Source organism: Entelurus aequoreus, linkage group LG05, assembly GCF_033978785.1.
Source record: "Entelurus aequoreus isolate RoL-2023_Sb linkage group LG05, RoL_Eaeq_v1.1, whole genome shotgun sequence".
Taxonomy (NCBI): Eukaryota; Metazoa; Chordata; class Actinopteri; order Syngnathiformes; family Syngnathidae; genus Entelurus; species Entelurus aequoreus.
In genome coordinates this window covers 32,459,656-32,473,635 of record NC_084735.1, presented here as the reverse complement: position 1 = coordinate 32,473,635, position 13,980 = coordinate 32,459,656, and the positions used below count along the sequence as shown (strand labels likewise).

General features: G+C 36.3%; 1 protein-coding gene across 1 annotated transcript; it reads right to left on the bottom strand.

The window, feature by feature from the left end:
- Positions 1–1,188: 1,188 nt before the first annotated feature.
- On the bottom strand, positions 1,189–12,147 carry LOC133649699 (solute carrier family 25 member 35-like). Its single transcript, XM_062046351.1, has 5 exons — positions 11,686–12,147; positions 11,549–11,614; positions 11,326–11,478; positions 10,384–10,518; positions 1,189–3,939 (listed from the first exon to the last, which is right to left on the bottom strand). Exons 1-5 carry the CDS (start codon positions 12,055–12,057, stop codon positions 3,769–3,771), a joined length of 897 nt encoding a protein of 298 aa, XP_061902335.1. The 5' UTR covers positions 12,058–12,147; the 3' UTR covers positions 1,189–3,768.
- Between the last annotated feature and the right edge of the window lie 1,833 nt (positions 12,148–13,980).

Sequence of the window (13,980 nt, the reverse complement as noted above, 5' to 3'; positions counted from 1 at the left end):
CTTTTTTTCATTAGTAACATTTCTGAGGTGTCTTAAGAGCTCAAGAAATCAAAACTGTTCCAAGGTTTGACACTTGTTTGTAAGAGTGCGGTAAAAATGTCAGATATAAAAGAGGCTGCATTTTACTAAATTGTTTCAAAGCTAAGCAATGGCACTAAATTTTCTTTTACCGATTAGTACTTTCTTGGAATTTTTGCCCATCGTTCACAATCATCATGATGTATTTTTTTAATGCATTCTAACTTGTAAATAAACACAGGAGGTCCTTTATTTCGCCCTTAAAACATCCAAAAAGCGCCACAAATATTCAATTTACATTTCCTGATTTGAATAATAACCCAGTATTAGTGTAATTGTTATTACAAGCGCTAAAGCAGACAAACTATATAGTGATCACAAGCTTGCAGGCCATTGTTGACATCATCAGCTGCTTCCTTGTCAAACATTATTCTAGATCATAAATTATGCCTCTCACCTGGATAGTAGAAGGACGAGGATGTAATCTGACACGATAGCGAAAACAACAGAAAAGACGCTTGGTTCCACCTCTCATTTCTTCAAAAATGTATGAGTCATTCTTCATCTAAATGGGAATATATGAACATCCCAGCAGTTGGCATCCTAATGACAGCAGACCTTGTACAGTAAGTGATGTTTTATTATGTGTGTTGGCTCTCATGAGGTCTCCAGCTAGCAGTAATCAAAAAAAGCGAACGTTGTGATGTGTTTTTAAAATGAATGTGCAGCGTATGCTTCAAACGAAGCAAAATATGTAAATATTAAATGTTACTATAAATATGCCTTTATAGGCAGAATAGAGCGGTGACCATAGGCTCCATTGTAAGCAGCCTTTTGATCACATTAATTTACTATTTAAAATGTATTAAAAAATATACATTTGTATATATATATATATATATATATATATATATATATATATATATATATATATATATATATATATATATATATATATATACAGTATATATATATATACTGTATATATATACACAGTATATATATATATATAAATATATATATATATATATATATATATATATATATATATATATATATATACACACACAGTATATATATATATATTTATATATATATATATATATATATATATATATATATATATATATATATATATATATATATATATATATATACATACCAGTGGCGTGCAGTCACTAAAGGCAGGGGAGGCGGGGCCTCACCTGCCATCATGGAAAGAAAAAAAAAGGAAAAAAAATTTATTAAATTGTTATATGTATCCAGTGATTATACTAAAGTTATTTTCCATTTAACTTCACCAGTTTTAGATTATTTTTATTTTTATTTTCACATTTGCCGTTCAAATACTGAGAAGAGACGGTGCGGTGATCAGCAGCCAGTTGAGGCACTTGTGCCTCACCATGGATTGCGACTCGGCTAACTGCTGGCCTGCTGCGCAGTGACACCGTATTGCTATATGAACTATATTATACATTTCCATAGTTTAGTTAGCTGAGGTACATAATGTACAGTGTATTTTGTCAACAACTGTATGTGTGTAACGTATTTCTTGTGCTGAGCGATCATAAATCTGCTGCGGAGACACACTGTGTGAGGCTTGTATCATAACCCCGCCTCCTGGTGCCAAGCACCTCCGCCGCAGAATGCACTGCCCGACGGGAGCGCCGCGGCCACACCAACCAAAGCCCACACCCAAACCCTCCACGTGCAAGACCGAATCCACCCCAAAAAAGTCACTTAACAAGAAGCCAAAAAGTGCAAAAACAACAATGCTCGCGCTGCAGGAGCCGCGAACGACCGCAGGGACACAACATTAGGTACACCTGCACTGCAGGTTCATATGTTTTTAAATTTGACTGTGATGATGCAGTCGTGCCTCACCAGACATTAACCTCACCGCACGCCACTGATACATACATATACATACATACATACATACATACATACATATATATATATATATATACATACATATATATACATACATATATACATAATGGAAAGAGAAAAACATTTAAAAAGAAAAAAAATTTAATTAAATTGTTATATGTATCCGGTGATTATACTAAAGTTATTTTCCATTTAACTTCACCAGTTTTAGATTATTTTTATTCAAAATCGCTGAATTTTCACATTTGCCGTTCACATACTTGCGGTGAGTCAGCAGCCAGTTGAGGCCCGTCACTAATTTGTGCCTCAACATGGATTGCGCAATGCCTCGGCTAACTGCTGGCCTGCTGTGCAGTGAGACTGTATTGCTATATGAATTATATCAGCTAACTAAACTATGGCATAGTTTAGTTAGCTGAGGTATATAATGTACAGTGTATTTTGTCAACAACTGTATGTGTGTCACGTATTTCTTGTGCTGGGCAATCATAAAACGGCTGCAAAAGACGTACTGGCTGAGGCTCGCAGTAATTCGGCCTCCTGGTGGTAGAGGGCTGTAGTGATCCCAGAGATCCTTCCTCCTTCCGTTTATATTTACATCTAACACAATTTCCCAACTCATATGGAAACAGGGTTTGTATTTATATATATATATATATATATATATATATATATATATATATATATATATATATATATATATATATATATAGATGTGTGTGTGTGTGTGAGTGTGAGTGTATATCTCCATCGTCTTGCCTTTCATTATGATTGTGAATGATGGGCAAAATTCCCCCAAAAAAGTGCAGTTCCCCTTTAAAATTCATCAGGAAATGGAAATTCCTGGTCTTTCAAATGTATGCATAATACATAGAAGGTTGTGTTTATAGTATTCAGTACTACTAACAAACAGTGATCACATCTAAATAATGGTCTTCATATCGCAAAACAGCCATCCATTTTCTACCACTTGTCCCTCAAAACTCAAAATACAAAAAAGCAAGATGTTTTTCCTCTGTTAATAAATTGTTCTACAGTACATTCACACAAATGATTTACAGTAAAACATTTTGATGTACTACTTAGTAGAGTACTAGAAGCACCAACTAAGAATGGTTAGAAAATCACCAGCATCCTTTTTTTAATCAATACAGTTAAATATTTTTTTACTCAAAAGGGGAGTTTTATGTGTCCCGAAACACAAATAAATAACACACATTCCTTTCTCACGAGGGCAAGTATGATGCACAAAATATTCACATGGTGTATATATATGTAAATATAAGGCAATCTTAACATGTTAGTGCACTAATCGATCTTTGACAATTTGGATCACTGACCACACCCGGTTCAGTCTCTTTGCAGTTGTAATCCATATTATGGATTTATTGCAGGCACAAAAGTGCGTGGTCCCTGAAAAGTGATCATCAGATACTATTTTGATGGATATTTTATAAAATAGGTTTCTTTATAAGTTGGCAAGGAATGAAAAACTGTTCGCGGTAGTAACACATCTCCTACAAGGTCATCTATTGCATTTGAACAGCTAGGAGTGATACTTTAATAAATATATATTAAATAATTTCCTGTTTCCCAATAGGTTGTGTCACCAAGTGCTGAATGCTACATGTTTACCTCCCTTCCCTTTTCTTTTCTTCTCTTCTCTTTGCTTTTCTTTCCCTTCTCTTCTCTTCCTTTCAGAGTCCTCTAATGTATTTATTTTTTTAAAATATCACTACCCTTGGTAAATGAGTAGGAAAAACCTCCCTGGTTTTGGTTTAAACAGAATATTATAAACTCATTTAACTTGTAGACTCACAGCTTAATGAATGACCAATTCCAACTTCCTGGTTCCGGTTATCTGTACTGCTGGTGAAATTTGCGTAGTTCCTCCCATAAGAACAAGGAGAGAATGGTGTGAGGACCGATCCGGAAATAAGAGGCTTCCAAACCTTTGTAGAGTCCCATCAGCCCTTCCCTCGTCAGTGTCTTAGAAAAGCAGTCAACAAATCCTTTATACAGCAGCCCCTGAAAGATAAGAAGGGATTAAGGGAATATTTAGCTTGGATATTATGTGTTTTGATTCATGTGGACAAATATGGAAAAAAGACAATTACCTAACAAGGTCATTACAATTTTTTCCAAGACATTCTGAACAGCATTTAGTTTTGTGAAAACAAACTGGGGAATAATATTCTCTAGGGATATGGCAATCGATCGATGGTGGAAAAGTATGTAAACGCTATTGCTGATTAATGTCTTTCAATGAAGATCACAAACTCTGGCTGACACTGTATTCTTCTTGCCTTATTTGTATTTGACTATATTAAACATTTGGGTATAATTCTATTTAACAAAACCATGTTTATTTTAGGTAATATATACATTTATCAGAGCTGTTATCTATTGTATGGAGGAATGTAGTTAATCATAAAAATTGGCACCAAATTTTATTTAAAAAGTATCGATTTTGAATCAAGAATCGGTCTGAATCGAGACTCGATTCTGAATCTTTACAGTGATCCAAATGAACAAGGAGCAAAACTTACAAACAAAAAGACAAATAAATAACTTTGTTAGAATAAAATCACCAAAAGCAGTTAAGGCATTCAAGGCTGATCTTTTAAATCAGGATTGGCAAAATGTTTTTGTGGAGGATACTAATGAAGCATACGAAACATTCCTGGATATATTTCTGACACTTTATGACCGTCATTGTCCATTAAGAGAGTATAAGGAAAATACTAAAAAGAGGGAGAAACTATGGATAACAGGGGGTTTAGTAAAAGCCTGTAAAAAAATAGGCTTTACAAGGAATTTATTAAGCATCGAACAACGGAAAATGAGGACAAATATAAAAAGTATAAAAACAGATTGACATGTATCATGAGGCTGCAACAAAAAAACTATTATGAACAATTGCTGCATAAGCATAAAAATAATATCATTGAAACCTGGAATGTGCTTAATACTATGATTAAAAATCTAGCAAAAAGGATTTTACAGCTTATCTGGTAAAAGATGACAACTCAATTATTGAAAATATAGAAGAAATAGCTGAGGAATTCAATAAGTTTTTTCTGAATGTTGGCCCAAATTTGGCAAAAAATATTAATTTTAATATGAATGATGAGAAAAAGTTAAAGCGTGACATTAAAAACTCAATGTTTCTTGGCGGAGTTTGTGAAAGTGATGTGTTAGAAGTGGTCAGAAAGTTTAAAAACAAAAAATCTGTCGATGGTAACAACGTGGATATGTCACTTTTTAAAGAAGTGGTGGATTGTGTCCTGAAGCCGTTTACTTATATATGTAATAAATCTTTATCAACTGGAACTTTTCCTGACAAAATGAAAATTGCTAAAGTTATTCCGATTTATAAAAATGGTGATTAACACATGGTCGCAAATTATAGACCTGTGTCTCTACTACCTCAATTTGCAAAAATTCTTGAGAAATTATTTGTAAATAGACTTGATAAGTTCATTGACAAACATGAGCTACTGAATGAACATCAGTATGGCTTCAGGAGTAATCGATCTACATCCCTAGCGGTGATGGACTTTGTAGAAAATGTAGCTACAGCAATAGAAAAAAAGCAACACACCGTTGGAGTATTTATTGACTTATGTAAAGCTTTTGACACAATCGATCATTCCTTACTTCTGCAAAAATTGGAAAACTATGGCATAAGAGGTGTTTCACAACAGTGGTTAAGTAGTTATTTAAGTAATAGATCTCAATATGTGGAAATTAATAAGACTAAATCACAGCCAAGAAGAGTAACTTGTGGGGTGCCACAAGGCTCGGTATTGGGACCTAAGTTATTTATACTATATTTAAATTATATTTGTTCAGTGTCTAATAAATTGAAATTTATTGTGTTTGCAGATGATACAAATGTATATTGTTCAGGAGAAGACTTGAAGGAAGTGTTGAGGATAATAAGGTTGAGTTGATTCAGCTAAAAAAATGGTTTGATATTAATAAGTTATCTTTAAATGATAAGAAAACTAAATTTATGGTGTTTAGTGGTGCAAGGACAAATTGTGAAGCAAAATTAAAATTAAATCTAGTGGAAATTGATAGAGTATATGAAATTAAATTCTTGGGAATAATAATTGATCATGAATTATGTTGGAAACCGCATATTAAATATATAAAGGGAAAAATATCCAAATCCATTGCTATTCTTTATCAAGTAAAACACATGCTGAATAAGAAATGTCTGCATATGTTATATTATTCTTTTATTTTTCCATATTTAACATATTGTGTTAAAGTTTGGGGTAATGTTTATAAAACCAACGTAGACCCAATAATTAAACTTCAAAAAAGGGTCATTAGAATAATACACAAAGCGTGCTACTATGAACATACCAATCCATTATTTATAAGTTCTAATGTGTTAAAATTTTCAGATATTGTGTTTTTAAAAACAATGGAAATTATGTTTCGAGTAAAGAACAACAGCCTTCCAGTTTGTATTCTTAGGTTATTTCAATTAAGAGGAGAAAACTATAATTTACGGGGGATATTGATTTTTGAAATAGGTAAAGCTAGAACGAATATAAAATACAAATGTATTTCAGTTTTAGGAGTTAAATGGTGGAACAAGCTCAGTGATGAGTTGAAGACATGTACTTCTTTGTTAAGGTTTAAGAAAACATTGAAAGGTTAAATAATTGAAAATTATAAAATATAGCAACGATAACTTTCATCCCATTGATTTTTTTTTCTTTTTGACGTTGATGTTCTAGGTAATCTTATTTTCAGTGAAGGTATAGGATAGGCATATATAAGCCTTGGCTTCAGCCTATTCTTTTTTCGGTCATGCTTTTTGTTTTCTTTTCTTTTTGTGTGTAAATGTGTATGATTGTTATATATGTATAATTTGTACTCTTAAACTGGTCACACAAAATGGTTAATGGTTGATGGTTGATTATATGACCGAAATAAACTTATTTCATTCATTCATTCATTCAATCGTTACCCCCAAAAATCTAATTGAATCCAGTCGTGTGGTGCCCAAAGATTCACAGTCCTAGGAATAACAATAACCCTATTAAACACTTGATATTCTTTCGGGTGCAACATCAGTGACCCCTGGCCTCACACATGTGGATGAGTGAACAAAATACCCCATTACATAATGAACAGCTGTCCCAATAAACACTTTCCCACCCTGAACACTTTTCCATAAGTTGTCCATTGAAAAGACAGTGGCTATACTGTAAGTCAGTCAGTATTTGCTTGTACGCGTGAGTTCTGGCACCAAGTTGCCAGCACACATACAAACATACATACATACATACATACAGTACATTCATGCCCTGACCTAAAATTAACCACAGTTTAAGCTTGTAGCCGATGGCAACACCAGTGTTTACACACAAACCACCAACGTCTACAAATACGCTATGAGCGGCTCCTCTGTCATGAATACACCCATTTCATCTGCAACATGTGACACGTCATTCATCTTACCGTGCAACTTCAGAGAAGAGGTGCAATTGGGGAGTTTAACCAAAGTGTTCTGGTAAAATATGTATCTAAACTTAACACTGTTACACTAATCCTCACCACAATGGCAAAAATAGACTATCTTCTAAATATCGCTATCACTGAAGTACTAGAGGAAAATAATGGCTAAGCATGCCACACAAACACACACACAAACACATATACCGGTACACACATATACACACACACACACTTGGGCGGCGTCGCTTGGTTGGTAGAACGGCCGTGCCAGCAACTTGAGTGTTCCAGGTTCAATACCCGCTTCCGCCATCCTAGTCACTGCCATTGTGTCTTCGGGCAAGATACTTTACCCACCTGCTCCCAGTGCCACCCGCACTGGTTTAAATGTAACTTAGATAATGAGTTTCACTATGTAAAACGCTTTGAGTCATTAGAAAAAAGCGCTGTATAAATATTAATTCACAACACGTCACACCAGGCAGGACGACACAAGAAGCTAACGGCTATAACAGACCTGGCAATTCTGCGGCCCGCGGGCCACATCCGGCCCTTTGTGCGTCCTTGTCCGGCCCGCGTGAGGCCAATCATAAATTACAAAATACATTTAAAAAAGTATCTATGTCGAGTGTGCAATACAACGGTGCTGCTTTTGTTTTGAAAAGCGTTATTTTTATTACTTCCTTGTGGACGTATGCGTGTGCGTGATTGTGAGTGAATGTGAACAGCTGCAATCACAAATTACAAAATAAAGTTGAAAAAACATCTATGTCGTGCGCGCAATACAACTGTGCTGCTTTTATTTTGAAAAGTGTTATTTATGGGCGTATGTCCGTGTGTAACCTGTGAGTGAAGGTGCACAGCGACAAGTGATGCACGGTTTACACCCGAGACGCTAAAAAGAGAAAAGTTGATGACGAATGCCGTGTTTTCAACAAGACATGGACTGACAAGCAACGTTCCCTCTAAGGTGCGCGCCTGCGCAATTGCGCACTGCTCAAGCGTCCTCTGCGCACAGCAAATATATGCCGCCCACCAAATCAAATCCCATCTGAATTCTAAACAAAATAAACACATTTATTCTGTGTAATTTTGCAATGCAACTTTGAGTGACAGTGACAACAAGCGGCCCTAACGGTGTTCGTCAACACCGTTCAATTGAACACCGTTCAATTATTGTAACGTCTATCGAGATGCTTCGAGGCCAGGAATTATATCGATCACTTTATTGAGCAAAACTGTTTATATTCGGCCATAACCACACCAAAAACATGAGTAAAACACTTCTATCTCGAAAAACTAGTCATTTTCTGCCATACAAACCAGGCCAAAACCAACTTGTCATCTGTCACCAACACGCATACCACTAAACCACTGGTTCGTTTATGGCCACACAAAAAGTCGGACAACTCAAACACCACACAAAGTTACACTATGACTCCTCAGTCATACGTGTGCTTATTTTACTGTCATTTATTATTAATGTTAATTTATTTATATTAATCATGGAATGCTGTTACTAGAGAAAGTTACGGGAATGCACACTTCATCCTATGCTTACATTTCATTGTGCAACATGAGGATGTTTAAGGGGAACTAAATGTGATCTCTGAAAGGGGTACAAATGATTTCCAAAGCAGTGCTTTTGGTATAAAGTTAAATTATATTAAATTAATGAAAGTATTATTATTAATTATTATTATTATTATTATTTATCTTATGGTATATATCAAAAATAATATTGAGCAAAATTTAATTGAAATATTGTCGATGTGGCCCTCCAGCAGTGCTCTGGTTGCTCATGCGGCCCCCGGTAAAAATTAATTGCCCACCCCTGGGCTATAAGCTTCAATGTAAAGTAGGGGTGATCGACCCAGATGTTTATACTATTGATACCTAGTACACTATCATTGTATAAACAATACAAAAATGAACAGATTGATACTTCTATTTTTATTGTTATTATTACAATATCTTTTTTGGTCATTTTGTTATGGTTTACAAACTCAGGAAGTAGGTCTCTGGATACAGGAAGGCTTTGAAGACAAAAAAACAATGATTTAAATGGTAGCCAATAGTAGTTTATTATTTTGTTTAATTATTGTACGCTAGCCACATAATTATTTATATAATCTTTTGTTTTGTTTATTTTTGTCATTAAAAAATACAATCATGCGTGCTTACGGACTGTATCCCTGCAGACTGTATTGATCTATATTCAATCAATAATCAATCAATCATATTGATATATAATGTAGGAACCAGAAATATTAATAACAGAAAGAAACAACCCTTTTGTGCGAATGAGTGTGAATGAGTGTAAATGAGGTTTTTTGGGTTGGTGCACTAATTGTAAGTGTATCTTGTGTTTTTTATGTTGATTTAATAAAAATAAAAAAAATTGTTTTTTGTTTTTTTTTACATTTCTTGTGCGATCCACGGACCGGTAGCGGGCCGCGGCCCGGTGGTTGGGGACCACTGCTTTACAGCACCGACACTCAACTACGGCACATTATTTGCTGATTATAATTACTGGTTTGCAAAAAATATTTTTAACCCAAATAGGTGAAACTGCATAATCTCCCACGGCACACCAGACTAACTGCATAATCTCACACGGCACACCAGACTGTAACATACGGCACACTGCTCTATAAAAAGTGTTCTCTGTAAACATTTTGACTTGAAATTGGATTTACATGATTTCCTACAGGAGACTCTTTGGAACACACAGCAAAAACCAAAGCATCCCTGTGTATGTATGGCAGGTAAACTTCGATCCATCCATCCATTTTCTACCGCGTATCCCTCGATACAATAATTAAAACCCTGCTTGTACTGGTAAAGGTTTTATGATGGTGACAGTTTGACACTTATTAATTCCATTGGAAAATGGTTATGGGATCAGGTCCACCACAATAGATTGTCTTCAACTTCGGAGGTTCCACTGTACTTGACAGAACATATAGAAAGGCACGGGTTGGTCAGCCTCACCTTGCCCTGATGATCCACCGGCTGGTTGTAGAGCCGTGTGCCAACCACATCAAAAGGCGTCATTGCCAGCACCACCACCACGCTGCTGATCATGCCCGCGCTCAGCGCAACAAACCAGCTGTCCTTTGGAAACACCTTAGGAAGCAGAAACACCATTAAATGCAGGGGAAAAGAGGCAGGGTCTCACACACACACGCGCTGTACATGTTTAGGCTGGAAGTATAGATAGATAGATAGATAGTACTTTATTGATTCCTTCAGGAGAGTTCTCTCAGGACAATTTAAATTCCAGCAGCAGTGTACAGAGTTGAGATTAAATTTAAAAAGTAAAAAGTAAATAATGGGTGTATAAATAGAAACAAAATAGAAAAATATTACAATAAGAATAAAAATAAAAAGCAACAATGAGAATAAAAATATAACAGTAAAATAAGAATATAACATAGTATATATATATTTATATATAGAATATAAACTAGTGGAAGCAATATTTGACACATTGGAAGTAAGCTGTTTAATTATTAATCAGGTATGGTTATTTTCATTACAGAAAGAATGTGAGTACCTGGGAGGAGACGACTTAGACCAGTCAGACCAGTTTCAAAAAGAGGCAAAGTAATAATGAAACGTAAGACACGGGAAAGTAATTTAGGTGCATTTTCTGTCCCCAAAGCGACAGTTAAAATCCTGTTGTGGAAACTACGCGACTGCAGTTATGTAAGCTCCATGTTTTGGGCCAGGAGGTGAGGGGGGGCCACTGAAAGGTGTCAGATGACTGTTCACTGCCTGCAGCTTTGTCTGTTGTACAATAAACGCTTCCAGTCAAATGTAAATTAGCTCCGCTCAAGCCAAGAACTACAACTTTGCCCCCAAGAACGCCATAGCTAGCTTTTGATGATTTGTGTTGACATAAACAAAGAGGAAAACAGTCAATATTCCAACCTGAAGATCAACCACCAGCTCTTTGGCAGAGGAGAAAGTTGATAGCTGAGCACCTGAGCCCACGCAGACCCTTGGTACGGCGGCACTGGAGCCCCTCCACAGTCCCATAAGGCCGTACTCCTTGTAGATGGCCGCCATGGCATGGATCATCCCCTTCGGAGAAACACGTTAGGAAAAGTCCTGATAGTTTGATTCCTAGGGGGTTTAATTCCATGTTTTCTACCTGGTGTTTATACTGATGTCCTACAGCAATGGAGGAGGTGGACTGGCTCTGCAGATGAGTTTTTATCTGTCATTGAGAACAATTCGTGTCAATTAAAGGTGAAGTATAATCAAGTCCGGAGACTAAACACTGCTTACCAGATAAAGAGGGCTGCCAATTACAGCTCCCATCACTCCTGACGCCGCGCCAGCAAAGACGGTCTTCACCCCACTGACCCTTCCATCCGTGTGGATGTAACCAGAAGACTCGATGATGGCGTACGAGCCGAGGCGGACTCCGTTCATAAAAAACTGGTACATCAATCCAGGCACCAAGCCTTTCTGTAACCCGGCCAGGCCGTCCACTTTACCGATGGTGTAGAAAGCGTGGAAGACATTACGGTAGTAAACCTGGTAGGTCCCCCGACTCTTCAGCTCACCCTGAAGCTGCATGCGGGTCTTGACCACCTCCAGCGGGTTGGTCACCAGACACGCTCCGCACGCCGCCACGCCGCTTAACAGGAAGTCCATGGCGAGATACCGGCGCTCGGGACGACGGAGCCGCTTCTAGTTGACAGGGCCGCCCTTCATGGAAGACCGCGGCGTGCTCTCACCTCCCACTGGCACTGAGAGGACGGAAGCTCAATACGGCGCATGCGCTTCAGCAGGCGTCACGGGGGGTGATGGCTTCAGGGACTCCTCCGCAAATCGTAAATATGATAGACAAATAATTAAACGACTCTTGATTTTAAGATTATTCTCTATTATTTTAAGAGTTAATAACTAAACCCACTGAATGCTTATTAATACACTAACCTTTTATCATTTTTTTTGCCTGTTTTGCTCTATCCATTTTCTGCTTTCTAACGCGTGCTGCACTCAGAATGTTTTGTTTTCACTTTTGAAAAACATAAATATTTAAGAAAAAAAATAAAATAATATGGCAGGTGAAAGTTGCTCAAACGAATTCACGAATATATATACCATGCCGGCATCGCGGGTTGTCCTGAAAGTAAACAGACATCTGTCACGAGACTCGCGTCTGACGTCATCGCGCAAGTTTGAGGCTCCGAATCTCAGCCAATGAAAACTGTGTCCGTTGGAGGGCCTAAATGTAGTGGTTTTCAAAGAGCCGTCCCCCAGTCAACCCACTGCGAAACAGATTTTTTTGGGTGTCTTTTTGTGGAGTTTTCTGCTCAACCAAGATTGTGTAGATAGATAGATAGATAGATAGATAGATAGATAGATAGATAGATAGATAGATAGATAGATAGATAGATAGATAGATAGATAGATAGATAGATAGATAGATAGATAGATAGATAGATAGATAGATAGATAGATAGATAGATAGATAGATAGATAGATAGATAGATAGATAGATAGATAGATAGATAGATAGATAGATAGATAGATAGATAGATAGATAGATAGATAGATAGATAGATAGATAGATAGATAGATACATAGAAAGTTATTGATTCCTTCAGGAGAATTCCCTGAGGAAAATTAAAATTCCAGCAGCAGTGTACAGAATTGAGATATAATTTAAAAAGTAAATAATGGAGGTATAAATGGAAATAAAATAGAAAATATAACAATAAGAATAAAAAATAAAGAGTAACAATAAGAATAAGACTATAACAGTAAAAATAAGAAAATAACAAGAGAAATTAGGCAGTAGTGACCATGTTTTGAAAATTTAAAAAAAGATGAAAAACATACTGTCGATTATATGAAATATGTATATTCTATCACAGGGGACTGTAAAAGTAATCCAGTTAGTCTTTGCTGTGACAGAAGTTAGCCTCGGCAGGTCTGAAAAAGATGCTTTTCTTAATTTTTCCCTGAAGTCTTCTGGTGTCTGATATGGCTATTTATATTTGGTTGTCTATATCTCCTCTACATGTTTTGATATATCTTGCGGTGTACCCCAGGGGTTGTGGGGGTTATTAGCAGATAGCACTAGTATGTCTGCCTGAGGAAAACAAACAGGAAATAATACAAATCTTTACAGCAGAAATTAAAATATTGAAAATATGTGCAGATTTAACAAAAACACACTATATCCTTGAACAAGTACAACCAATATATTGTTGTTCGGAAAAAGTTAAATATAGGTATTCACACACAATTAGACGGCATAAGCATTGACTGAGTATAAAAAACCTTTTGTATTATTCTACATTTTAAAAAATGCTTGAAATCACACCATCCATCTATTTTCTAACATTTGTCCTTCTCGGGGTTGCAGCGGTGACCGGAGCCTATCCCAGTTGCATTCACATCAAGTATAAAGTGGCAAGGAATATAGGATGGATGGAACTTAAAATATACAACAAAATTAAATGTTCAGTACAAACTCGTCCAAGAACAGACATACAGTTACAAAGTGGACAGAACAGGAACACCGATCGGGGTGCCACATGGGTAGTGCCCTGTAAAAAATGTAGG